This window comes from Podarcis raffonei, chromosome 1 (genome assembly GCF_027172205.1).
Source record: "Podarcis raffonei isolate rPodRaf1 chromosome 1, rPodRaf1.pri, whole genome shotgun sequence".
Classification (NCBI taxonomy): Eukaryota; Metazoa; Chordata; class Lepidosauria; order Squamata; family Lacertidae; genus Podarcis; species Podarcis raffonei.
Window position 1 is genome coordinate 45,469,912 of NC_070602.1, and position 24,424 is coordinate 45,494,335.

Consider the following 24,424-nt stretch of genomic DNA (forward strand, 5'->3'; position numbering starts at 1 on the left):
AAATCAAACCAAATTAAATTAAATTGGAATATTTTTGCCCAATATGGAAGGGCCCATGGAACAGATTTAGGGGGTATATGGGGGGGATGGGACAAAGGTTCCATTTCGCAAGGAGAAATGGAACTACTTCCCTAATCCTATGCTGACTACGATCCTGTAAAGTACTTCCACATTTGACGGTAGTGCTACCGCACGAGGCACGGGACAGAACATTGGGGTGATGGGAAGACAGACGTAGAATGCTTGTTGCTTAAACTGGCAGCAAAAAGGCTACTTGTGGTGTAACTCCTTAAGCGTCAGTGTTAACTGACAGTTTATTTGGTGTTTAAACAGGTAAAGAATTTAAGCTTGAATTCTTTGCCTTTATTTGAATGTATTAACATACTTGACTCATCCTGTTCTATTCTTTCCCCCCTTCCTTTTGCATTGTGTTCTTGAAAGGCTGGCTTCAGCTTGATTCTCTGGAGGTTTTGTTGTTTGGTCTGAATATCTGGCTTTGGGCACTCCTACTGAAGTTGGATATCATCTGCACACTGACTTTTGTGCTTCTTGGAAAGAGGAAGTCTGCATTCAGCCTTATTGACAGCACAGCAGTAATACTGTGTTTCTTTTTTTCTCTTCCCTGCAAGAGCGGAAAGAAGGCAGTTAAAGCCGTCCTGTGGGTTTCAGCGGATGGACTCAGAGTTGTTGATGAGAAAACAAAGGTTAGACACTGCTGGGTTTGGAATCATCATAAACTGTACAGATAATCACTGTAGTTCTCACTGCTTCTTCTATTGCAGGGTGTTAATAACTTCATACATGCCTAGTTCAGCGAATGAAATATGCTAATTACATATGGCTCAAATTTTATTTGGTTTTTTTTTTGCCTTTGTGAACTTAGGTCCTTTGAATTCTTGTTTTGCTTTGTTTGTTTGAAAAGGGATTTTTGTCATAGCAATAAATAGGGAGAAGGCAACAGTTTCATCCTGTTCTTTCTGTCCCTGCGGAAAAGCTGAAAGAGATTAAACTGCATACAGATATGTGATTGATCTGAATTTCATTCTTGCTACATCCTAAGATTTTGAAAATCTGTGTGAGAATTGTTGTTTTTGTTTGTTTTTACATTTGTTATGGTGTGTATTTTTGTTTTTTTATATTGTAAACTGCCTTGTGATCCTTGGATGAAGGGCAATATTAAAAAAATAAGTAAAATAAAATATTGCAGTGAGAAATGAATAAAATATGTGAGGAAGGTATTATTTGAAGGCTCTAGAAGCCAGTGCAATTCAGATTAATTCTCAGTCAAGGTTTTCAATCTTTAAAATATCTCTAAGACATTACTGAAGGGAGAGCATTAAAATTAATGATTTGTATATCGCTTTATATGCTAATTCGTATCCCGAAGGTGCATATTTTAAAAACTGCATATGGCTTTTTAGTTGAATACCCAAATGTGTCCAATCCTATTTTTAGTTTGAAATGATGTTTGCGTGATATTTGTGCCATCCTATTTTATTTCAGGAGGGTTACAGTTATTCTTTTAAAATTGGCAGCCCAACTTGTCCCTTTCCCCAGTAAGCACACAGAGATCAGTGGGAGTTCTGCCAGTGACTCTAGTAGGCTGGGGGTCACCTATGTTCTTTGCTCCCTGCTCCTCCCTTTTTAAAAAAGTAGTGATATATGGAGGTATCTGCAGAGGGGAATAATGCCAACCAAGGACAGGTTTGCTTCCGCTGCAGCTGCCATTTAATGTCAAATATAAGGAGGTTCTGTGATGGATCATACCCTGTAGTGGCACTGTTTGGGATGCTGGAGATGACACAACTCTGTCTCTCTGCTGCCTCGATCCTCTGTGTCAGTGTGGAAGGCAGCTGCATCCCAGGGACCGCTGTGGAAATGATGTACATTGAAGCGTAAGGAAACTGTTCCAGCAATGATTATATTTATACATGTGACTAATACCCACTGTGCAAGTCCAGAACCCCATGCAGGTTCAGAGTCAATTTGATGTGTTGCGTAGTGAAAGAGAATAAGATGCGAGTTGGCAAGCTAATGATTCAAATGTTGGGCGTGAGCCTGCTGTATAGATTTCCCCCCTTCTCAGCTCCCCACTTACAATATAGAGCTGTTGTAAGGGCTACTGAGGGCCCAAACCAGATGTGTGCAGATTTGGTAAACATTGATTTGCCACTTTCATCGTAAAGTGGAGATGAAGAACCAATGTGCATTTTATTACTTTTTTGACAAAATAGAATATAGCGGGGAAGCGACTCTTGGCTGCCTTCCCAGAATTCTGCTTGAAGACCCCCCCTCCCGTATTAACTTTCAGTATCTGAGACAGCCTGAGGGACAGAGGGTTAAAAGCAGCAGAGCAGAGGTAAGGCAAGGGAGGAGAAGGGTTGCACTCCCACCCCACTAAATTTAATAACAAAATACCCCCCAGCACCCCCCAATTGGCAGCAGCATCTTTAGCAAACATGTGTATATCTGGTTTTTGACCTGAAAATGTATGTGAAATGCTTTGAATTCACATAAGCCCTTATATGGGGACGCGGGTGGCGCTTCGGGTTAAACCACAGAGCCTAGGACTTGCTGATCAGAAGGTTGGCGGTTCGAATCCCTGCGACGGGGTGAGCTACCGTTGCTCGGTCCCTGCTCCTGCCAACCTAGCAGTTCAAAAGCACGTCAAAGTGCAAGTAGATAAATAGGTACCGCTCTGGCGGGAAGGTAAACAGCGTTTCCATGCGCTGCTCTGGTTCACCAGAAGCGGCTTAGTCATGCTGGCCACATGACCTGGAAGCTGTACGCCAGCTCCCTCTGCCAATAAAGCAAGATGAGCGCCGCAACCCCAGAGTCGGCCAAGACTGAAGCTAATGGTCAGGGGTCCCTTTACCTTTACCGTTTAAGCCCTTATATGAAAGTCAAGTGGTGTTGTTATAATGCCTCTTACTATTATAGTTTTGTCTAAGTCAGGAATCAAAAGCCTATGGTCCTTCAGATTTTGTTAGACTCCAGCTCCCATCGGCTTGAGCTAGCAGGGCCATTTGGCAGGAGTGGTAAGGGTTGCACTACAGCCGCATGTGAAGGGCCAAAGTTGCCCCACACCTGATTTAAGTCCTGTGCTTCCAATGGTTCACCTGCCCTCTGTTTCCATAAACTAAACTCTCTCTAGAGCTGCTGATGTTATATATTTAACTATTTTAAAATGCAGCTGAACTTTTCCATGGATGCTTGAGAGCCAGTTACTGCTTAATAAACAGCTTAGCTTAAAGATGCCAATATTAAAGCTGTTATTCTACACTCTGCTACTACACTCTATAATGCTTGATGGTAATATTTCAGCTCATGTGGGAAATTGATTGTAATATTGCCCCTTGGTGGTTGGATAAATTAGTACAGGTCTCCAAACATTGAATCTCCAATCAGTACCATAATTTTGAGGATACACTTGCACAGACCTTTGAAGAGAAGCCAAAGTTGTTTTTTTAAGTCACCCCTTTAAATATGTGGAATATATGTGGAAATATATAAAGCAAATATATCCAGCAGACTGAAAGGTACAACTTTGGTATTAACCTGATAGAGGGAAGAAGGAAATCTAGAAATGTACTGTGTGGTATATTCCACGCTCCTGTAATGATTTGAATTTCTTATATCATCTTTCTTGGTTTTTTTTCTTTAGGACCTTATAGTTGATCAGACAATAGAGAAGGTTTCTTTCTGTGCTCCGGACAGGAATTTTGATAGGGCATTTTCTTACATCTGTCGAGATGGCACAACACGACGCTGGATATGTCACTGCTTTATGGCTGTAAAGGACACGGTAAGCTGCTTTTAGGATCACAAAAAAGCAAGAGGCCATTTCCAAATTATGTCACTTGTCTAGAGAAATTTAGCTTTCTTGTGGCAATCTTGTCATTTAAGAGCAGTGCATTCAACAGACTCAGATATTTGAAACTAGAATGTTAAAATCCTGTAGCTAGTGTAAATCATGTATGTTTCTTAATACAAACAAGCAACCTAATGTGCTTACAGAGCATGAATTGCCATTTTAAAAAATTGTACAGTATTTGCGTTATGGATTTTATAGTACCAATATTTCAATATATGAACTGACTGAACAGCATTAACACCTGGCAGCTAAAATATATATTTAAAGTCTTGATCCATGTGTATGTCTCATGTCTCTCATAACCTGTGCTTTAACTGGATGTAATAGTTCTGAATTCTGCTGACCAGAATTTGTACAGAGAAGGGAAGCTTGCATTGAGTGCCAGCTATCATTTGGCAATGTTTGGAGGAAATATGTAGTTCCATTTTGGTTTCTGAATGACGCAATATCTTTTCAGGGAGAGAGGTTGAGTCATGCAGTTGGCTGTGCGTTTGCAGCCTGCTTGGAGCGAAAGCAAAAGAGAGAGAAGGAGTGTGGGGTGACTGCCACCTTTGATGCCAGCAGAACCACATTCACAAGAGAGGGGTCTTTCAGGGTTACTACAGCAACTGAACAAGCAGAAAGAGAGGAAGGCATGAGGCAGATACAAGACACAAAAGGTAATGGGGTACAAGTCTGGCTATTGGGAAGCTCTGCTGACTCAAGCTACCATTTTACCTGGCCTGTCATTTTCAGTACCCATGAGATTATGAACCCTACTGCAAAATAACTTCATTATACCTCTTGATAAGGTTTTGGACCTAAAATATCCTCAGTAGGCCCCTGAGAGCTTTGGATTTTGCAGAAACAGAGATATAGAGTGTGGTGTATTCTGTGCGTTAAATTGAGGAGGAGGGATTAGTGTAACTCCTTAATTTCCCGTGTTTCTGAGCTTGATTTGTCTAATAGGCATGGAGAACCTTTGACCCTCTAGAAAGGGCTGTGCTACAACTTCCATCATCCCTTGCCATTGGCCATTCTTGCTGGGACAGGTAGGAGTTGTAGTTCAGCGATCTCTGGAGGGCCAAAATTTTGCCACTCCTAGTCTAATACTTTGGTTTCTTAAATACTAAAGGAGCGCCTGCAGATTTCAAGACCTGCAACACTTCAGAGCCAGTGATCTTGGAAAAAGTAATAATGATTTACCTAGTTGGTTAAGAATAGAAGTTGTCTTAACACATAGACTCACAAACAATGGTTGCATCTTTATGACAAGATAGAACAGATAATCTTTTAGTACACTTATATTTTCACTCTTGACTTCGTAGGCATGTATTTGCCCCCTACATATTAGGTTCCCCGCACCCAGCCCTTTAAATAATGACTGAGAGTGTTAGTTTCCTTTAGAGGTATGTGGGGCATAGGCACCAATACAGTTGGGAAGTGCGTAAATTAAGAAGTGGAAGAAAGCGGCAGATCTTGGAGCTATTATCGAACAAATCATTTAAATGAGCTTCTCTGTCCCATATCTTGGCGTACTGTTGCTTATTTCACCATATTTAATTCAAATATGCCTGGAAAATGCTTAATGTAGAACACAATATTCTGATAAGATGTTTGCAATTTTAGTTTCATTATCTGGAACGACACACTGGTGGAAGCCTGTGCAGGAACTTCTACTACTGCAATGGGGGCTTTCCCCTTCTCTTCTCTTCTCTCCTCTCCTTGCCCACCCACTCCAAATTGGCTTGTTGAGGGGGGGACTGGGGGAAACTGCAATACAGTACGTGAGGGAAGATTATTTCATTGGGAAAGCAAGAATGCTTAAACTGTTGGAATTTTTGAAACAGCGAAGCACTGAATTGCTCCCTATACATTTCTGTCAAAACTCTGGCAGATCAATGTGCAGCATCTCCATGGCTCTTTGCTATGCAAAAGCCATTCATTAATGGCTTATTATTTTGTGTGATGTCTATGAAATGTTCAAACAGATAAAAGACTTAAATCCATTTGTAGTGAATTTGAACGTAAACAACAGCAAACAACCAAACCCACAGCAGAGTATTTCAGAGGGCTTAAAATCTTGATTAAAAGAAGCAGCTTTAACTGCCTTCCTAAAGGCAAGCCATGAAACCAGTGCAGATCTCTCAAGGGAGTTCCAGAGGTGGGGGCAGCTACAGAAATGCCCTTTCATATGTTATGGATACCTGAAGGGACACTGAGAAGGGCCTCTGTGAAAGATCCACATTCTCAGGCAAGATTATATGGAAAGAGGAGGAGGAGGCATTTCAGGCAATCTGGCCATAAGCCATTTAGGTCTTTATAGGTAAAAATGAGGACTTTGAATTGCATTCAGAAAGGAATAGGTATCCAGTGCATTTGTTACAAAAGGGGAGTAACGTGAGTCCTATATCCCTATACCTCCATAAGATGCCTAGCTGCAGCAGTCCGAACCAAATGACATTTCTAAACAGTCTTCAAAGGCAGCCCCATTTAGAGTGTGTCAAGATGAGAGGTGATTTGCTACATCCTGATCTTGAAACAACAGAGCAGTAGCAGTGAAGGCGGAAAATGGAATTCATAACACCTCATTATTATCGTTGAAATGTTTGCTAAACTAACCTGGATAGATTAAGAGGCTAGTTAATTGCACTGAGCACTGTCTCTGTATTAGTCATGATAAAAATGCAAAAAACAATTACTGTAGAAAAATAGCAGTTTGCATCTATCCTCTATCTATCTATCTATCAACTATCTATCTAGCTATCTAGCTATCTAGCTATCTATCTATCATCTATCATCTATCTATCCAGGAAGTTACCATATTGTTTTTTATTAATTTTTAAAAATCTCTGAAGAACCCAATAATAAAAGGTCTCTTTATCTTGATTAAAAGAACCCAATGATAAAAAGGTCTCTTTATCTTGATCCCTGTGTTAACTTTTTCCTGCTATTTTTTCTCGCAGTTGAAACTGACGTGAAAGCGGTGGTGTCGAGTGTTGTACCTGGCAATACAGCCCCATCACCAAGTTCCCCAACCTCTCCTAGTGCTGAGGTTGCATCCTCTGCTGACAAAGAGTCAAATAACCCCCATGCTATCCCACGAAGACACGCTCCCATAGAGCAACTAGCCAGACAAGGCTCCTTCAGAGGTTTCCCTGCTCTTAGCCAGAAGATGTCCCCATTTAAACGACAGCTCTCTTTGCGAATAAATGAGCTCCCTTCAACAGTGCAGAGGAAGAGCGACTTCCCCATGAAAAACGCAGGTAGGGCAAGATTTATCCCCATGTCCTTAGTACACTTGGATGCAGTTTGAGCTCACTTGATCACCACATTTGAGAGAGATCTCTGTAAAGAGATGTTATGGTCCTCTACCCCTCGTACCTTCACTGTTTCTTTCTTGAAATGTCAGTGTCAGGCCCCAATTTTGTTGTTGGCTCTGCACCAAAAGTGTACTTACATTGTGACCTTAACTTCTATCAACTTTCCTCTGTATAATATTTCTGTGTTTCTCCATTTTTTTAATGGATTTTGCCGACTGGCAATTGTGCCTTGGTTGTCGAGTGTTTCAGAAGTCAAACGGTCTTCCAGAATGGATTACGTTCGACAACCGAGGTTCCACTGTATTATACATACCTAGCCCAATAATATTTACTATTGTTAAATACCTTTACAGTTTGAACTACATGGAAGACATTCAGAGGTAGAAATGTATGGTCTGAACATCTGGGCCATGAGCATCGTGGTTTAAGTTGGCATATTTTAATTCATGTGCTTGCACAGAGGAATGAATTAAATACTTAGTTCTTGGGGGTTGTTGTTAGATATTGCTAAATTAGGGCCAATCCAATATTGCATAGCCATAGAAATATCATGTGAGTGGGGGGAGGAGAGAAGAATGTGCCCTGTGCATTCAGTTGACTGCATTCCTGTGCAATTTTTATTCTTATTTTCAGTTCCTGAGGTTGAAGGAGAAGTGGATAGCATTAGTTCCCTGTGCTCCCAGATTACAAATGCATTTAGCACACCGTCGGAGGACCCGTTCACCTCTGCCCCTATGACAAAACCAGTCACTGTAGTTGCACCACAGTCTCCTGCTTTTCAAGGTGTGTCCTCTCTAAGTTTGGGTGCATTCATGGTGTTTGTTACATATGCAATGCTGCTTTCCTCCACCGCCATTGCTTTAATGTCTCTAAGTGTCTTGCAACTGCCTTGTTTGTCTCTGAAGTCATTATGCTTTGCTCATTTTATATGCTTTGTAGCCTTTTCCTCAAAAGATGAGGACCCATCCAAAACTATTCAACTAATTATATAAAATGGTTTCAAAGAGAGGATCACATTTGTAGCCTTGAAAACAATTGGTGTGTTGATTTAAATGAGGTGCAACTTCAAAGTTTTGATAGCTTTGCTCAAAGTAACTTAAGACAGGATCCTTGAGACCAATAATAATCCCAACTAATTTTGGTGAAAGACAAAATGTGATTAGAATTTCAGGTTGTAGAGTAGAAATTGATTTCTTTAGCCAGAATATCTTTACAGTTCCAAGTTGTTGCACACTTTCTCAATTCAAACCACACCCTTAGTGCTCAGGAAGTAAGAATGTCGCTCATGGTCAAGCAAGTAATAATAAAAATAGTAATAAATGGTGGAGAAAGAGGAAGAAGTAAGAATGTGTGGAACGTGAAGTTCATGTCCTTTGGTTTTTCATGGACAGTTTAAATTTAAGCATGTGGGTAGGATAGTAGAAGTCTGTAATTAATGGCTTTGAATTTTCGGTGCAGATGAAATAGTTTAACTGTATTGATTACGTTATAAAAAACAGATCGGGTTACATTTGAGTATAAAATGTGGAGGTCATTTTATTTGCATTCTGCTGGGGAAAAATAGTTAAAAATTACTTGGTTGTCTTAACACTTGAGTCAACAGGAAATGTAATTTGCATCGTAGAAAATGTCAGTAGATTAACAGTGTGAAAGAGTGGCTGAGATGTTGATGTGTGTTGCATGTTGGCAGAAATCATACATTTATTTTTAACATCCCAGTCACCTGCATGCCTTGCATGAATTAACAGCATTGATGTTGTCTGCTCCCATTTTAGTTAATGGCACTGCCTCTGCCTTCAGTGTGCTTACTGCTAAACCAGCTCAAACTACTGTAGCACCCACAGCAATACCAGTTCGTGAAACCAATCCTTGGGCTCTTGCCCCTGCTGCTCCAGCTGCTGCTAAAACTAGAGCTGCAGCCACTCTTTCTGGTAAGACCGGGCACAGATCCTGTGGGTTGAAATATGTGGTGCTGGATTAGAGGGATCTTTCATCTAATGCATTGCTTGGGGATTTTTAATATCCAAAGCCATCTGGTTTGAGGCAAAGCACAGGAATCCATTTATTTTATTTACAGCCTTTCTGTTTCACTCTTTGCTACAAAAAGCAATTCCAGAGAAGATAACAATAAAATATGCATAAAGCAAGGCAGAGGAATTGCAATTTGAAGGGGGGGAAATCCAATCTGGCATTACATTCCTGCAAAGGCCTAGGCAAAGTCTTTAGCTGGTCCAGGAAGCTCAACTGTGTCTGCACCAGTCTTCTCTTAGAAGGGAGGGAGTTCCAAATCTGGGGTGCCACCACCAGCAAGGCTCTCCTTTGCATCATCACTAGCCAGGGACAGTTGTAGGAATAATAAATAGGTGTTCAAGGATGTTTGAGGTGCAGCTTTGTACTTTTACTTCAGTATCTAGGGAAACATTTAGATGGCTTGAGAGAGGATAAGAATTTACTGCAGGAGCAAGACTACTTTAGTAGCCAGGATACATCTGCCACCATTCATAAATTCAAAGCTGGCACTGTAGCAGGGGACTCGTCAACCTGGGAGGGTAGCCTATCTAGGAGAAGGAAAACTGATCCTAAACCTCCTGTGCCTTGTGGGATATCTTCAGGAGAAGAAAAGGCTAAGGCGTAAATCCTACACAAATCCTGAATGGAGTTCCTAAGACAGTTGGATGGCGCCTTGTACGCCTCCTTCCGGCAACTCCTGCAGCCAGGCTAGTGCCAAATTTATTGCTCTGCTTTCCTTTGGGCCATATCAGCGAGGTCAAGAGGGGGGTCTTGTCGTCTGGGCAGCCCAGGACCTCCATCCCCACTGACCATGCTTGCGCCCTGAAGAGGTCACTTTGGTGCTGCTAACACAGTGGTTTGACTTCACCCCTGTACCAGACATGATCACTGTTTGCATACCAGTACTTCCCAAACATCCGTACAGTCTTGAATGCATGTATGCATGCATTTTAGCAAGGGTTGCCAGATACATTTACCCAGTTGCATAAAAATGCATGTATGTCGTACCTTGCTGCAGTGGAAAGCCACAGGTTGGTTGTGCCAGTTGTGTCTGGCTGGACTTCCACATTTCTGCTTACCATGAGAAAGTAGCTCAGACCTTTGGCACGGCATGATGCCCATGAGCACAAAGATCCCTCCCTGAAGTTCTCCATGAATTGCGCAGAACTTATGGGAAGTGTCTTTTTCACACTGTACTTTGGTTGGCTAAAACACCTGTTGCGCAGTGCAGCATGAGATTCCTATTGCACAGATCAGTGTTGAAGCATTTTTGGAGCGCGTAGAAGCAGCATAAGACTTATGCTGCTCCTTCTCTAAAGTACAGAGCAACATGTGACCTACCCAGAATCCTCTGGCATGTGTAGAGGACTTGGGCAAAGTGAAGAATCAGTGGAGAAGTCCAGCCAAGCCAAATTTGTACACCCTTTTTTGGGTCAATAGATGTTCTTATTTACTGCCTCCACTGCTGAAGGCAGTGTGCCTCTGAATAACAGTTTCTGGGAATAACACATGGGGAGAGCACTGTTGCACTCAGAACCTGGTTGTAGGCTTTCCACAGGCATCTGGTTGGCCTCTGTGAGACTAGAGGGGTCTTTGGTCTGATCCGGCAGGACTGGATTTGAAGCAGAGACCTTTCAGAACCCTACAATGCTATCTGAGGTTCTGTAAGCCAGAAGGCAGGGGCAGAACTTCATGCTTTATGGAACCAAGCATACAAGTTTTACCACTGAGCTATAGCTTCTCATCTGATGGGGCATGAGGCCACCACCTTGCCGAAGATAAGTAGGCCTGGGTCTGGTCAGTGCCTGGATGGATAATAGCCTGGGAACCAGATATACACTGCCTTGGACTCACGATGGAAGGAAGGCAGGATATAAATGTAACAAAATTAATGAAAATAAATAGTTGGAAGGAAAGACCCAGAAGCAGCTCCAAGGTGAAGCATCAAAATCTGCTTAAGTTGGGGATTATTGGACAATAGTAACATGCCCTTTCAGATTTGAAGAGTAAAGAAACTCAATAGAGGAGGAGGCAGAGGTTTAGCCTTTGCAGAGAAGAGGGTGGGAATAAGGCATGATCCAAAAAAGAAGTATTAAGTTGAAACAAGTTAAAAGAAACTGAAATGTTAAGTATTGAATATTACAGAGCAATTAGACAGAGGTTAACAGACTGAATTGCGTAGAAAGTGTAAGCAAGGAATATAAGTGAAGGAAGGGAAAGAACGAAAGCAACAAGCTGTCAGTAAGTACAGTTTCAAACTATCATGCCAGTTTTGCAAATGGTGAATTCTAAGTCATAGAGTTTATTTATTTAGCAGTCAGTACAGATATCACACGCTCAGGCTTGTAATTGGCGATTGGGCCATTGCACATAAATTCCCCAGTGCCTGCTTGGAATGCCATGTACTATACTATCCTTCCCTTATTAGCCTTTCATTTGGCCTAGGGCAGGTGGAGATCCTAAAGTCTGCGGGCCAGTCTTGGCCCTCTAGGTCCACAATGCCGTTTTGGGCAGGTCATACCCCGCCCATGCTGGTAAAAGCAGGGCTTGACCAAAGCTATGTTATTGATCGCCCAAAGTACCTGACAACTAGCTGTGCAGAGCCGAGACCCAGCACTGAGCATCAATCATCTGAGTGATTATTCTGAGTCAAGCATATCAGAGAGCTGCCTGCAGTGCAGGTGCACCCAAACTCTGTGGTAAGCAGGTTAATTCCTTCTATTCGAGGAAGGGGTGACCCCGATTAGTGCTGGAATCAAGAGAGCAATTGGGTGCTCTTTGCAGCAGTTTCTCCCACCTGTAATTTGACTGGTGGAAGGGGCAAGACACTTGTCATTTGTGATGCCGTGTGACTGACAGGATAGCCCCCATCCACCTTTCAAAGTTGGCCTATTTCTAAGTTCTGGCTCCTGGAGCCAATAAAATAAATCACAGCCCCTGGCCTAGGGGCTGGCAATCTGGTACATTCTTGTAGTCCAGTTACCACGGCTTGCACTTTTCCTTTACTGAGCTTTAGAATGAGGAGCTATTCTACTGAAACTGAATGAGTGTAAATATTTTCTACTTTGAAAGTGGGACTGGATGTTGTAAAGTCTGTCTTTGGGCATAACTCCAGTATGAACAAGTGCAAGTTCACATTTGTCCAATTAATCAAACCTGCTATATTAGTTTTAGTGATCTCAACTGCTGTTATGAAACTGACCAGCCTGATCCACTTATGGTGGGAAACTGGAAATTCTTCAAGGTCCCTGTTAGATCCTTTATCAATCAGCAGCAATTAGAAACAGGATGAAGCGTATCCCTTGCTGAGATCTTACCCTAACTTCTGTTTTCCTTCATAGGTTCCGAGTGGAGTACCAACTCAGGAGCTGCCTCACCGAATCTGTTCCAGGCGAACCACAGACGTACTCCCTCTGAGGCAGACCGCTGGTTGGAAGAGGTGTCCAAAACTGTCCGGTCCCAGCAGCCTCAGCCGCAGCCACCTCCAGCTACCCAGCCACTCCTCCAGCCTCCTGTGGCTTCTCAAGCGGCCCCAGCTTTTCCAGGCAGCACCTTCATTGCATCTCAGCCTGTGCCTGTTGGTGTGGTCCAGCCCATGCAACCAGCGTTTATCCCGGCTCAGCCATACGCTGTCGCAAACGGAATGCCCTATTCCGCCCCAAGCGTGCCGGTGGTTGGAATCACCCCTTCCCAGATGGTAGCAAACGTGTTTGGCACAGCAAGCCACACTCAAGGATCCCACTCTCACCAGTCGCCTAGTCTTATAAAGCAGCAGACATTCCCCCAGTACGAAACTAACAGTGCTACTGCCAGTCCTTTTTTCAAACCTCCTCCCCAGCAGCTCAACGGGTCGGCTGCTTTCAACGGTGTGGACGCTGCCAAATGGCCCACAGAGGACAAGCATGTACTGCCGCCTGCAGCTGCCCAGCAGGTTGATCCGTTTGAAGCGCAATGGGCGGCGCTGGAAAGCAAATCAAAGCAGCGCACCAACCCGTCTCCGACTAACCCTTTCTCGAGTGAATTGCAGAAGACCTTTGAGATTGAACTTTAAGCAGTCCCGTGGCTTTGTGCTTAAGTCTGTCTGTATGTATGTTGGAATTGGATTGGGTGGAAGGGGGGCAGAGGGGACGAGTGAGCAGCATATGCGCCATTGCTGGTGTCCCCATGGAATCAGTGGGCATACAGAGAGGGAACAATTGGGGTGGGGTGGGGGGAGACGCTCCAAGCCCCAACCACACAACTATTGGGAAATCTAGGAAATGTCCCTGGGCCGCTTGCGTTCCTGCTTGGGAGCTTCAATGGCAAAGGAAAGCTCAAAAGGGCTGAAGAAGGGAAATGAGCCCTGAAGCCCTTTCCTCGCACAGAACTTCAGAAGACCTCGTACGATGAGAAGCAAATTAGTCGCCACTATCTTCAGGAGGTGTCTGTCTACCTTCCTGTGAGCGAGCCATTCCTCTGAGCTGGGGGAAAGAGGGAGGAGTAGCCAGGGGGATACAAGCTCAGCTGGGGAATGGGAAGAAGTGAGAGCTGCTTGGCATATGCCGTCTGTGGAAAAGGATGAGCTTCCATTTTGAGTAACACAATAATTATTATATATAAAATAAAGCCAAAATCTTTATTTTTATGCATTTTAGATTATTTTAAATAGTTCTAGGTAATAAAAGCGGAATGAGTTGTAAGTAATCTTGCCAAAGGTATAAAAGGGGGTTGGATGTAAAATTGTACATAAGATTGATTTATCACTGATTCTTACGGTCAGTAATATGAGAATAGAATGGGAAGCAGAGTTATTAGCTTGTTCTTGTCCTATCATTGTAAGTAGCATTTTGCAACAACAATCATGAATCATGACCAATTTTAAAAAAAATCACAGTAGAGTAGTTTTAAGAGCAGTATTGTCTTGGTTTAAAAACAATGGGTAAATTCTATCTTTTTTAAAAAAGAATTCAAACTAGATCATATTGGAGTACATATAGGTTTTTTCATATACTGCTGCAGTTTCCTTGTCTTGAATCTGTTTAAACACTACTGTGGTAAGTTGACTGTAATCATATCTACAATCAGGTCTACTTAAGAACCCATTTTATGTGCATTGAATAGAGGTTAGATTTTATTTTTTATTTTTTAAAAAAAGCTTTTCCCCACTGTTCTATGTGAAAGCTTGTGGCTAGACTGCAGCTATTCCATGTTCTTCCTTCAGCAAATCATGAAAATCCATCTCATTTTTAATTTTACTCGTAAAACTTGGCCTTACAAGCAAACGTAAGTTATATATTTGTACTGATTTATAATCTGCTTTAACAGAAATAAATGTTGGTAGTAGATAATGTGGCTTTTTGAGCAGGTTTCCTTGTCCTTTTCCTGCAGTGTCTGTACTTCCTTGAATTTGAATTCATCTGGCGCATGCCTGATGTAGCAGGCTGCCACTGCCATTCGCATTTCCATATGAAATTGATTACTTGAAAACTAGAACTTAGACTTTTGAACACTTGGTTTGCTCTTGCTTTATTTGGAGTTCTTGAATGTTGCGAGCAAAGTCACTAGGTTTCTGTGCGTTGCATTTGAGGAATATGGTTTATGTACCTGCTTCTGATCCCAAACTATATGGCAATCTCTTTTCTGTTTAGTGGTTGTTACCGCACTCTACTCAGAGGCAACCCTGGAGAGCATTCTGTGCTTCCTATGCAGCTTTATCATTCATATCCCTGTCATTCCAGAACTGATCCCTTTGCAGGGATAGAGCTGTTTGTTGCTGCAGCATGAAAATGATTTGGCATGGTCTGTGATAACTGGCATCATCCATAATTCAGGACTCTGCCTGACTACACAATTGTCACTGGAAAACAGTTGATGATTAGGCTATTTTGACTTTGCAAGATTCAATAGAAAAGTAAGAAAAAGCATGAGTCCCTATACTAAACTATAACTGCATCAAATGTAAATACATGCTTGTTTATGAGAATTTGGAACATACCCTATTGCTCCTATGTACAAATCCATCCCATCTCTTTCTCTTATTCTAGTCATGAGTTCTGAAAGTATAAACACACTCTTAACAAAGCTGCCACCAACTACACAATCTGTTGTTAACCATAGAACTTTCGCACAAAGCCTCAAGTAATTGGGCAAGGATTTCCATAAGGTGCTTTTGCACAGTAAATAGGCAGTTGCTAACTGTACATGAATTTGGACGCAGCTCCTCAGCATTTTAGGAACACATTCCAAAAAGCAATTCCCTCAGCTATATATGCTACCCAGCTGTTAAAATCAAACGTTGGAGTACTCCTTCAGCATTTTTAAAAATCACAGCAAAACTACACGTTCTGCCATTTCAGGAACCTGTGTCATCATTTTATAAAGCATTAATACAGATCTGACTCCATTTCCCTGCTGTGAGAAGCCAGACCTGGAATGCCCCCCCATGTTTTTAAAGCTGCAAATACAGGGTGCCTGTGCCTCTGTATCAAGATTACCATCCATTGTGGTGCAGATGGAGCATTGCGCTGCTAAATCCCAGATTGTGTCTTTCCTGAGAATTGTATTTTCATTGTTTCAGATCTATAAAATTCCTGTGAATTGCATAGGATTCTTATTTCAATTTTAGATTGGTTAAATATATAATTCCTCGCCAGGTTTTTATATGGTAAATCTTTTGAGTGTGCCTTCCCTCTTCCACAGGAAACAAATTCTGAATACAAACCATTTCAAGGAAATCTAAACTATCATATCCTTGCTGCATTGAAAATATGCAAGCACTGAGTTTGCTTGCACCTTTGTTTTTCAGTTGGGGGAAAAAAACTTGTGACATAATTGTTCCCCTAGCACTCTGCTGTTCAGTGGCAGGCAATATGCATTGATCATATAGTTTCTGTCATCTAAACATTGCCTGTGTTGTAGATGCTGCTTTTTTAGAGGAGCAATAGATCCATGTTCTCAACAGTCTTAAGTGAAGCTGTTCCCATTGGGTAGTCAGATGATGTTGAGAACAAAGGCTGACTTATGAACACTAATCTCTGGGATAAAATGCCAATGCATTTTTCTTTCACTCTTCTGCAGTGGCCGATTTTTAACTGTTCATAGCCCTGAAGCTCACAACAGTTTGGCTCTTTTATATCAGCCTTTAGCTATTTGAAAACTGAAAAATAGTGCGACCTGAAAAAATGCAAGTTGCAGTGTGGAGCACTCCTGCCCAGTACAGGCTTCAATTGTAAACCTATTTACCTGGGAGTAAGAACTCAATGGGATATGCTTCTTAGAGATGTATAGGATTGTGCTGTCAGGTATGTTGCACTCTAGGTTACTCAAGTCTAGTATTCATTCTCTTGCACATGCCCACACATTCTGCTCTATTAGCATTCCATGATTGCAGAATATGTTCTTTTTCATAGTTCCCCTGAACAAGTTCCACCTCTTTTGCATGGGTGGTAGGTAGCAGCTTGGCTACATAAATGCACTTGCAGAATTGTGATTGCTAATAATATGTTAGTGTGTGTGGTGGTGGTGATCCCAATTGGTGCATCCTTTCATGGATGCTGCTCATTCCAATATTTCTGAAATTAGATATCTGGGTGTTTTGGAAAGAGAAGCTACCCATATAGTTAATCTATCCCCAAGCCTAGTATGGTGTCAGTTGTCACACTAAATGCTTGTTGTATTCAAATGCTGTTGTATTAAGAAAACCTATTAGTAGATCTGGGAGCTGCTTCATTAGTTTTCCTGCGAAACTGTTCTATAGAGTGACTTATTGGAGTTATGGTTTGTGGCTAGACTTGGGTTTTCCTATAAACTTGGAAGAGTCTATTGACCCTTTTATGTGTGGGTAGTTTTGCGCATAATTCTTTCCATCCTAGGAAAGAGCATATTTCTGGTGCTTGGCTGTGTGGGATCTCCATGCAAGCAGGCTTTAAGGCAGATGTTATTGCAGTTGGTCATAATACAGGGATCCTGGAACTGTGATTTACCGTGTACATTCATGTGCTTTGCAAATGGGAAAATGCAGGCCATTTCAAGAGCAAGTGGTGGTGGTGCATTAAAACGTTTCTTCCATGAAAGCATTGGATGACGGAAAGTTGACATTTTATCAGCCAAGATGCTGTTATGCTTTAGACTATAGAAGATAGAATGTGAAAGTTGTTCATGCTGAGTGTCCCTATAAACTGTGTTACAGTTTGCATGTGGATAACTCCTCGGTGGAAAACTTTACTGCAGGCTGCCCCGTGGGGTCACCCTGAACAAGGAGGGATATGACAGCTGCATAAACCCAACAAGGCTGCTTTTTTCTCCTTTTAAGTTCAGTAGAAGCCATTCATGTAGCCTGCCATAGGCTAGAATAGTGGTTCCCAAATTGTGCTCTGCAGACCACTGGTGGTCCACAAGCTTCATTTAGGTGGCCTGCAGTGTGTCTGTGGTTTAAGAGGAGAGGCGGCACATCTACGACAGTAAATATACTGATTTTTCATTGCGTTCTTTATATTTTATTTTATATTGCATTTTATTGTATGACAGAAGTCAATTTGTAATACAATAAAATACAATAAGCAGGAAATAAAATAAAAAAAATCAATATACAATGAAAAATCATACCGCATTTAGCTTGGTGTATTACAATTGCTACAGCAGGCAGAAAAATCATTAAATGAGCCATCAAGAAACTAAGTGGTTCTTGGACGTGGAGAGTTTGGGAACCATAAGCCTTGAATTTATTCCAGGACTGTTGCACTGTAGGCCACTGTGCTTGTTTGCAGACTACTGAAATGACACAAAATCAGACTAACGAAAAGGTGTCCCTAAAAGTTAGCAAGGAGGACTACTGGGTGGTAAATCATGGCTTTACCTTATAAGTACATCTGGTAGTAGTGGGTTGAACTGAATGTCAATGTAGAAAAGTATACATGCGCTTCCTGTTAAAGGCTTTGGAAAGGAAATTGATGTATATTGTTACTATTAAAGTTCAACTTGTAGGCATACTTTTTCCTCTGATAAAGAACTATGATGCTTCTTCCCATTCCTTCCACATGACATGTAGACTTTTTACTTTTGCGTTCTCACAACAACTAAGTGACTTGCCCAGATTACTGGGATACGGAACGTACAGGGTTTTTTTCCCCCTTCTGCCCGTGGTTTGGGATCCCATCCTTGTTTACATAATTTGTTTATACTGCAGTACCAATTTCTAGAGATCAATAAAGTTGACTACTTTGTGGCCTGGACATAAAAGCTTCCCTTACCCAACATGACCTTTCTTGGCATCAGTGGTTATCCTTAGATGTTACACATTCACATTGTGATCTGAGAGTAATTTTTCTGAGAAGAAACAGCCCTGGCTAGCTACACATAGGAGATACCCCATATACTCTGGCATTGATATGCATGAAGAATCCCAGAACTTCACAACAGACCCTTAACGTTGTTCTTCGGGAGACTTGAAGTACAACCCTGTGCATATTTACTTGGAATTAAGCCCCCCCCCCCTGTGTTCAGAGGGGCTTATTCCCAGGAAAAGGGCTACAGAATTGCAGCCTTATTTTCTCAGGAGTATCGGAAGTGCAAGACCCAATCCAAATTCCTATAGTTCTTCCTTTCAGCAACTCCCTTGCAGCTCTAATACCAAGCATTGTTTGCATGCTGCCAAGGCCTCTTCATTACAGCTGTCTGTATCTGTAGTGAAGCAAATCCACTTGGTCCAATTGCAACTCTTGAAAGTTGGAAAGGGTTGAGTGATTGTAGGACACTTGTGATAACCATGTGGGAAAGACGGACGGTCAACCTGCCAACTTTCCACAGACATGTGGAGACTTCCGGAGGCGGCGCAAAACCGTGATGGCGGACCTCTTCGAGCTCTGAAGAGGGGCACCGCAGAAAAGGGTTGCTCGCGACGGCGCAGCGGCAACCCATCAAGATAAACCACGGGCAGAGTGAGTCCGTGGCCGTGGGACCCGGCGGGCACCTGGAGCGACCCCGAAATCACAAAAGGAACCCCGTAAGGGGCTCCGGAGTGAAGGAGGGGGAGCGGTGCTGTGGGTTCATCGCTCTTTCTGCGGAGGCGAAGCCGCGCGGCTGTCACGGATGAGCGCTGACCTTTCTTCCAAGAAACATCGGGCTGAAACATCAAACCCGTGAGTAAGGACCTAAGATTCTACAAATCAAATCGGAAAATTTGGCTAAAAACGGGAGACGAGAAAGAGGAAGTCCGTCTTCCGACACTGCTTTCAAGATCAAAGCAGACGGTCTAAAGAGCGGAAAGCGCTGTGAACAGGGAAGCTTTGAAGCTTTAAATCGGGACTTTCGTGCACATTTGAATTTTACTTTTAAAGAATAAATACAGCATAAAATTGACCTGGAGCGGACACCCCAAGGGCAAGGGAAGACTCTAACCCCAAATTCCCGGGTGGCCGGGTAAAGTTGTTTAAACTGCGGAACTGTTGCAAGCTTCCAGATACTTTTGTAACTGGATAGTGTAATTTTGAGCTCACCTAGCTGAGTGGATACAATTGCAGGCACCTTGCTGGAACTTTGTTATATGTTTAAAAGGGCTCTGCAGGACCTTTCTTTTAGCGTGCTGGAACTAATTTGCTTTTAAAATTGTTTTTAAAGTTGGAACAAAGAGACTTTAATTGCGGAAAGTTACCTTCTTCTTACTAAAACTTTGGTGGCACTCCCCCTAGAGGACATTGGGAATATAGAGGCCTGGGAAAGTTTCTCTGTTTACTTTCTCTCAATAGACTGTTTTTAATTCTGGACTTGCCTTTCCCATGGGATTACAACACTTGACCTTGAACGTTGACTGATGAGTGGCACAGGAAAGACAAGAGCAGCCAAAGCTAAGGAAGCTAAGGAGAATGAGAAAGCAAAAAAGCAAGCACAGCTTTTGCAAACAACTTTAACTCAGGGACGTAGATTATCAGTTCCAGCTGTGCTTGCGACACAAAAAGTAGAAACCGAAAAGCCTGAAAAATCTGAAGAGGAAGATAGGGCAGCAGGAGGAGCTGAGGCAGTACTGAAACAAGTTTTGGAACAATTGTCAGCAATAAATCAAAAAATTGATAACCAATCAACAAAAATTGACCAAGCAACATCCTCGATCCAGAAATTGACAGATCAGGTTTCCCAACATACCCAAGCAATTGAAAAATTGCAAGGAGCAACAGAAGAGAATCGTAAACTGGCAGGGGAAGCCGTTCAAATTGCAACATCAGCTAAAAAAGAAGTCGAGGAAGTTAAAGCGGAAGTCAAGCCTCTTCATAAACAGATAGGGGACCAACAAACCTATCTCTCGTTGGTGGAATTGAAAAATCGCGAGACCAACCTCAGACTAAGGGCAGTCCCAGAAATTGAACAAGAAGATTTGAAAGGACTTTTGACAACAGAGTTTACAAAGTTCTGGGACTTAAAAGAAGAAATTGATTTCAAAATTGTATCGGCTTTTCGGTTGGGAAGATTAGTAAGAAAAGATAGATCCAGAGACTGCTTAATAGCTTTGAGATCAAGGGAGGAGAGAGACAAAATACTAGGCCTACACTTCAAAAACTCAATTGTGATACAAGAGAAAAGGGTGGAAATTTACCGAGATATTCCTAAACAGTTATTGGACTTGAGAGCCACCTACTCAGATTTGGCTAAGTTGCTGAGACTCAACACAATTCCTTATAGGTGGGAGTTCCCACAAGGGCTATCATTCACTTACAAACAGAAGAAGGTTAAAATAAGATCACCAGAGGACTTACAAAAGTTCCAGCACGATCACGGAGAAGACCTCCAAAAAGAAGCAGCAGCTAATTGGCCTATACCCAACCCAGGTGGAGCAATACCTGCACCTTCGGAACCAGAGGAGAAAGAAGATACACCGCTCTAGGTGTAGCAGAATAGTTCAGGATGTCTCTGCGGCTACTCAGTTGGAATATAAATGGCGGAAATTCCCCGGAGAAAAGAAGGAGGTTATTTCACATATTGAAGAAAGAACAATTGGACATTATTTGCCTACAAGAAACCCATGTGACCAGGCTCCACAGGAAGGTTTTGGTAAATAAAAGATTAGGCCAAGAATTTATTTCGTCTGACAAAGTAAAGAAAAGAGGAGTGGTGATCTACGCTAAGGAGAGCCTGATACCCAAATTTCTATTTAAGGATGAACAAGGAAGAATTTTGGCAATTGAAATTCAAACCCAAGGAGAAAAAATATTGATATTAGGAATTTATGCCCCAAATGACGGGAAATCAGAATTTTTCAAGAAGCTGCATGAGACGTTGCTGGACTATCTGGATTATGCTAACATCATAATGATGGGAGATATGAATGGAGTGGTGTCTACACATATGGATAAGTCTTACAACCAAAACTTAACATCAGACGGCAGACTGCCCAAAACTTTTTTCGAACTGACTGACAATCTGGATTTGATCGACATATGGAGGACAAAGAACCCCCTGGGTAAAGAAGGAACTTTTTTCTCTGAGGCCCACCTGTCTTGGTCAAGGATCGACCAAATCTGGACCTCCAGGGGGCTGGCACCCAAGACTAAAAAGGTGGAAATCTGCCCAAAAACATGCTCCGACCACAACGCCTTGAAAATAGAACTTAGATTAACTCAACCCGGTTCCTTCAGATGGAGAATGAATGACACACTACTAAGAGATCAAGAGATTGTGAAAAAGGCCCAAAAAACATTAAAGGACTATTTTGAGATAAATCTGAATACTACAGTTGAAAAAAGAACGATCTGGGACGCAAGCAAAGCTTTTATGAGAGGGTTTCTGATACAACAGAATTCAATCAAGAAAAAACTCTGGAACGGAAAGAAGGACAAAATATTGGAGAAAATACACCAAGGAGAAAAAAAACTGAGAACCAAACCAAAGTCCAAGGAGGTGCTGAGAGAAATTAAATTCCACCAAGCAGAATACTCAAAATTGATTAATCAGGAGATTGAATGGAAAATAAAACAGATGAAGCAAAGATCTTTTGAATCAGCAAATAAATGTGGAAAGCTGCTAGCTTGGCAGCTGAAAAAAAGACAAAAGCTAAACACGATAACAAATCTAGAGATTGATGGAAGGATCGTACAGAAACCAGAAGAAATTAGGAGGTGCTTCCACAGATACTTCAAAGAACTGTATGCACAGGGGCCCCAGAAAGAATCAGAGATAGATCAATTTTTAAAGATAAATGGACTATCAAAAATAACTCAAGATAAAAGATCAATCTTGAACTCTACAATAACCTTACAGGAAATTGAAGGTGCCATTCAGAATATGCAACTAGGCAAATCTCCAGGCCCGGATGGACTTACCTCCAAATATTACAAGGTTCTGAAGGACTATTTGATACAACCTTTGTTGGAGGTATGTAACCAGATTATGGATGGGAAGAGGGCACCAGAAACGTGGAAAGAAGCCTTCATCACATTGATACCTAAGTCAGAATCTGAAAAGACTCAGCTTAAAACTTTCCACAGACATGTGAGCTCAGTGACTTTCTGTAATTTATTTTTGTGTTTTAGTCTACTTTAAAGGTGAGTGCTGCTTGTTATCATTAATCAGCCTGAAGGAACCTTTCTTCCTTGCTTTTTGACTCTTGTCCATATTGCTTGTTAAACTATGTTAGAAAAACTGTCCCTTGTTATTTCCTTGAATGGGTAGGTCAGCCAGCTGTTAGACAATCAGTGTTTGTGTTGCAAAACACCACAGAAAGCTTAAGAAAGGTAGAAATTTGGCTACTGCTACCTATTTCCACTTCCCAGTGTGTGCTTGAGTAAACAAATATGGGATTTCTCAAGCAATCAGGACTGTAGGTCATAAACTTCCTTCTTCTGGAGCAGGGCCACATTAGGGGAAAATGAGGTTCAGCCCTGGCGGTGAGAACAGCTGGCACAGCAGAAGCTAGAATAATACTCATTTTTGCAGAGTTGAGCCTGTATAATCAGGTCACAGTTGGCAAGGTGTGGTTGGTCAACACATTCCCTGCTTGGGTCCAAAGGGAGGCGTGCAGGTACTGCAGGAGAAGGAAGAGAGAAGAGGACTTGAACACAGTTTGTTTCATGCAATCATCTAAGACTACAGAAGAATTTACTTCCTGCACTATAGGCTAGAGTACATTCTGTGTTCTGCACCTTGAACAAATGTGATAAGAATCCATAGCTTAGGAGATATTCAAAGGCAGAAATGAGCAATAAGCTCTGTTTGATCTCCCATGTTCTTAGCAGTTGCCATTTTTAGTAAGAAACTATCCCCTAGGCCAGAGATTTTCAAACTTTTCATGTTGGTGACACACTTTTTAGGCATGCATCATTTTGCGACACAGTAATTCAGTTTTACTATCAAACCGGAGGTTAAACTAATCCCTTTCCAGCCCCGGGAAGAGCACCGGGAGTGTTTGTGTGACACCTACACACTGCAGCCGATACACTAATGTGTCCTGACACACAGTTTGGAAAGCTGTGGTATGTGTGCGGTTCAGTCTGAGAATCACCAAGCAGTTGTTACCTACAATAAGGGCAGGTTGAAATTAGTTCAGCCCTTAGCTTTTAATAACTGAAACTGAATGAACTTGACCTTGTATTTTTTTCCTCCTCCACTTCTATACAAGCAACATTTTGTTTCATTTTCAAAATCAGGTTTGGCAATTTTAGTGGTATATGGTGGTAATCAACTAAGTTTTACTCAAGCCCATTGCACTATCTAAAATGTAAGTTGAATACCACCCCTGTAGCACTAAAATTGCTGAACCTAAGGAGATGGTTCCATTTGCTACTCCCAACACCCCCTCTGGAGCCAAGTTTAGGGGTGCACGGGGGGGGGGGAGAAGGCCATTGAGCTACTGGAAGCCTTTGTGCAGGGTTTCCACTGAGGGGAAACTATGGGCATGATTCAACAAATGAGTCCCATTTAACACAGTGGTTTGGGGCAGGTCTATAGTTTGCCACGTACAAGCTCATTTGTTAATGTACAAACAACATTTTTCTCCAGCTACTAAACATCTTTGACCCAAACCCCAAGAAATATAGTTTTACTTTAGTTCCTAATTTATAAGGAAGTAGAACAAGGTAGTCATTACCTACTGGTCCTATATCCCCCTCCAATAGGAATGCAGCACAATTCACTTCCTACTGGTGCAGTTGTGTGCATTGTGAATGCTCATGCTGGCCTAAGGTCAAAAGCTTCAGGGCATTAAAGATAACAGTGTTATCTCTTTCTTTGGCGTCCTAGCAAGTGGTATGGCACAGGGCTACTTGCTACTGAACAT

At 42.0% G+C, this 24,424-nt stretch overlaps 2 protein-coding genes and 1 long non-coding RNA gene across 10 annotated transcripts in view; 2 read left to right on the top strand and 1 right to left on the bottom strand.

The window, feature by feature from the left end:
* NUMB (NUMB endocytic adaptor protein) overlaps positions 1–14,513 on the top strand; it is a 63,455-nt gene extending 48,942 nt beyond the window's left edge. For 5 of the 7 annotated variants that reach the window (XM_053384179.1, XM_053384212.1, XM_053384194.1 and 2 more), the window contains 7 exons: positions 630–704; positions 3,665–3,805; positions 4,332–4,533; positions 6,820–7,119; positions 7,810–7,959; positions 8,952–9,107; positions 12,528–14,513. In XM_053384179.1, the coding sequence (XP_053240154.1) occupies positions 630–704; positions 3,665–3,805; positions 4,332–4,533; positions 6,820–7,119; positions 7,810–7,959; positions 8,952–9,107; positions 12,528–13,237 (1,734 nt within the window). In that variant the 3' untranslated portion in view covers positions 13,238–14,513. The remainder of the gene's footprint in view (positions 1–629; positions 705–3,664; positions 3,806–4,331; positions 4,534–6,819; positions 7,120–7,809; positions 7,960–8,951; positions 9,108–12,527) is intronic. The other 2 variants (XM_053384220.1, XM_053384230.1) reach the window with 1 other exon arrangement.
* Positions 14,514–17,487: 2,974 nt separating this feature from the next.
* LOC128411810 (uncharacterized) lies at positions 17,488–22,792 on the top strand. Its single transcript, XR_008329923.1, has 2 exons — positions 17,488–18,946; positions 22,615–22,792. It is a non-coding gene; the product is annotated as an uncharacterized LOC128411810 (long non-coding RNA).
* Positions 22,648–24,424, bottom strand: part of PAPLN (papilin, proteoglycan like sulfated glycoprotein) — a 62,930-nt gene continuing 61,153 nt past the window's right edge. For both annotated transcript variants that reach the window (XM_053384157.1, XM_053384166.1), the window contains one exon: positions 22,648–23,173. In XM_053384157.1, coding sequence (XP_053240132.1) covers positions 23,025–23,173 — 149 coding nt within the window. In that variant the 3' untranslated portion in view covers positions 22,648–23,024. The remainder of the gene's footprint in view (positions 23,174–24,424) is intronic.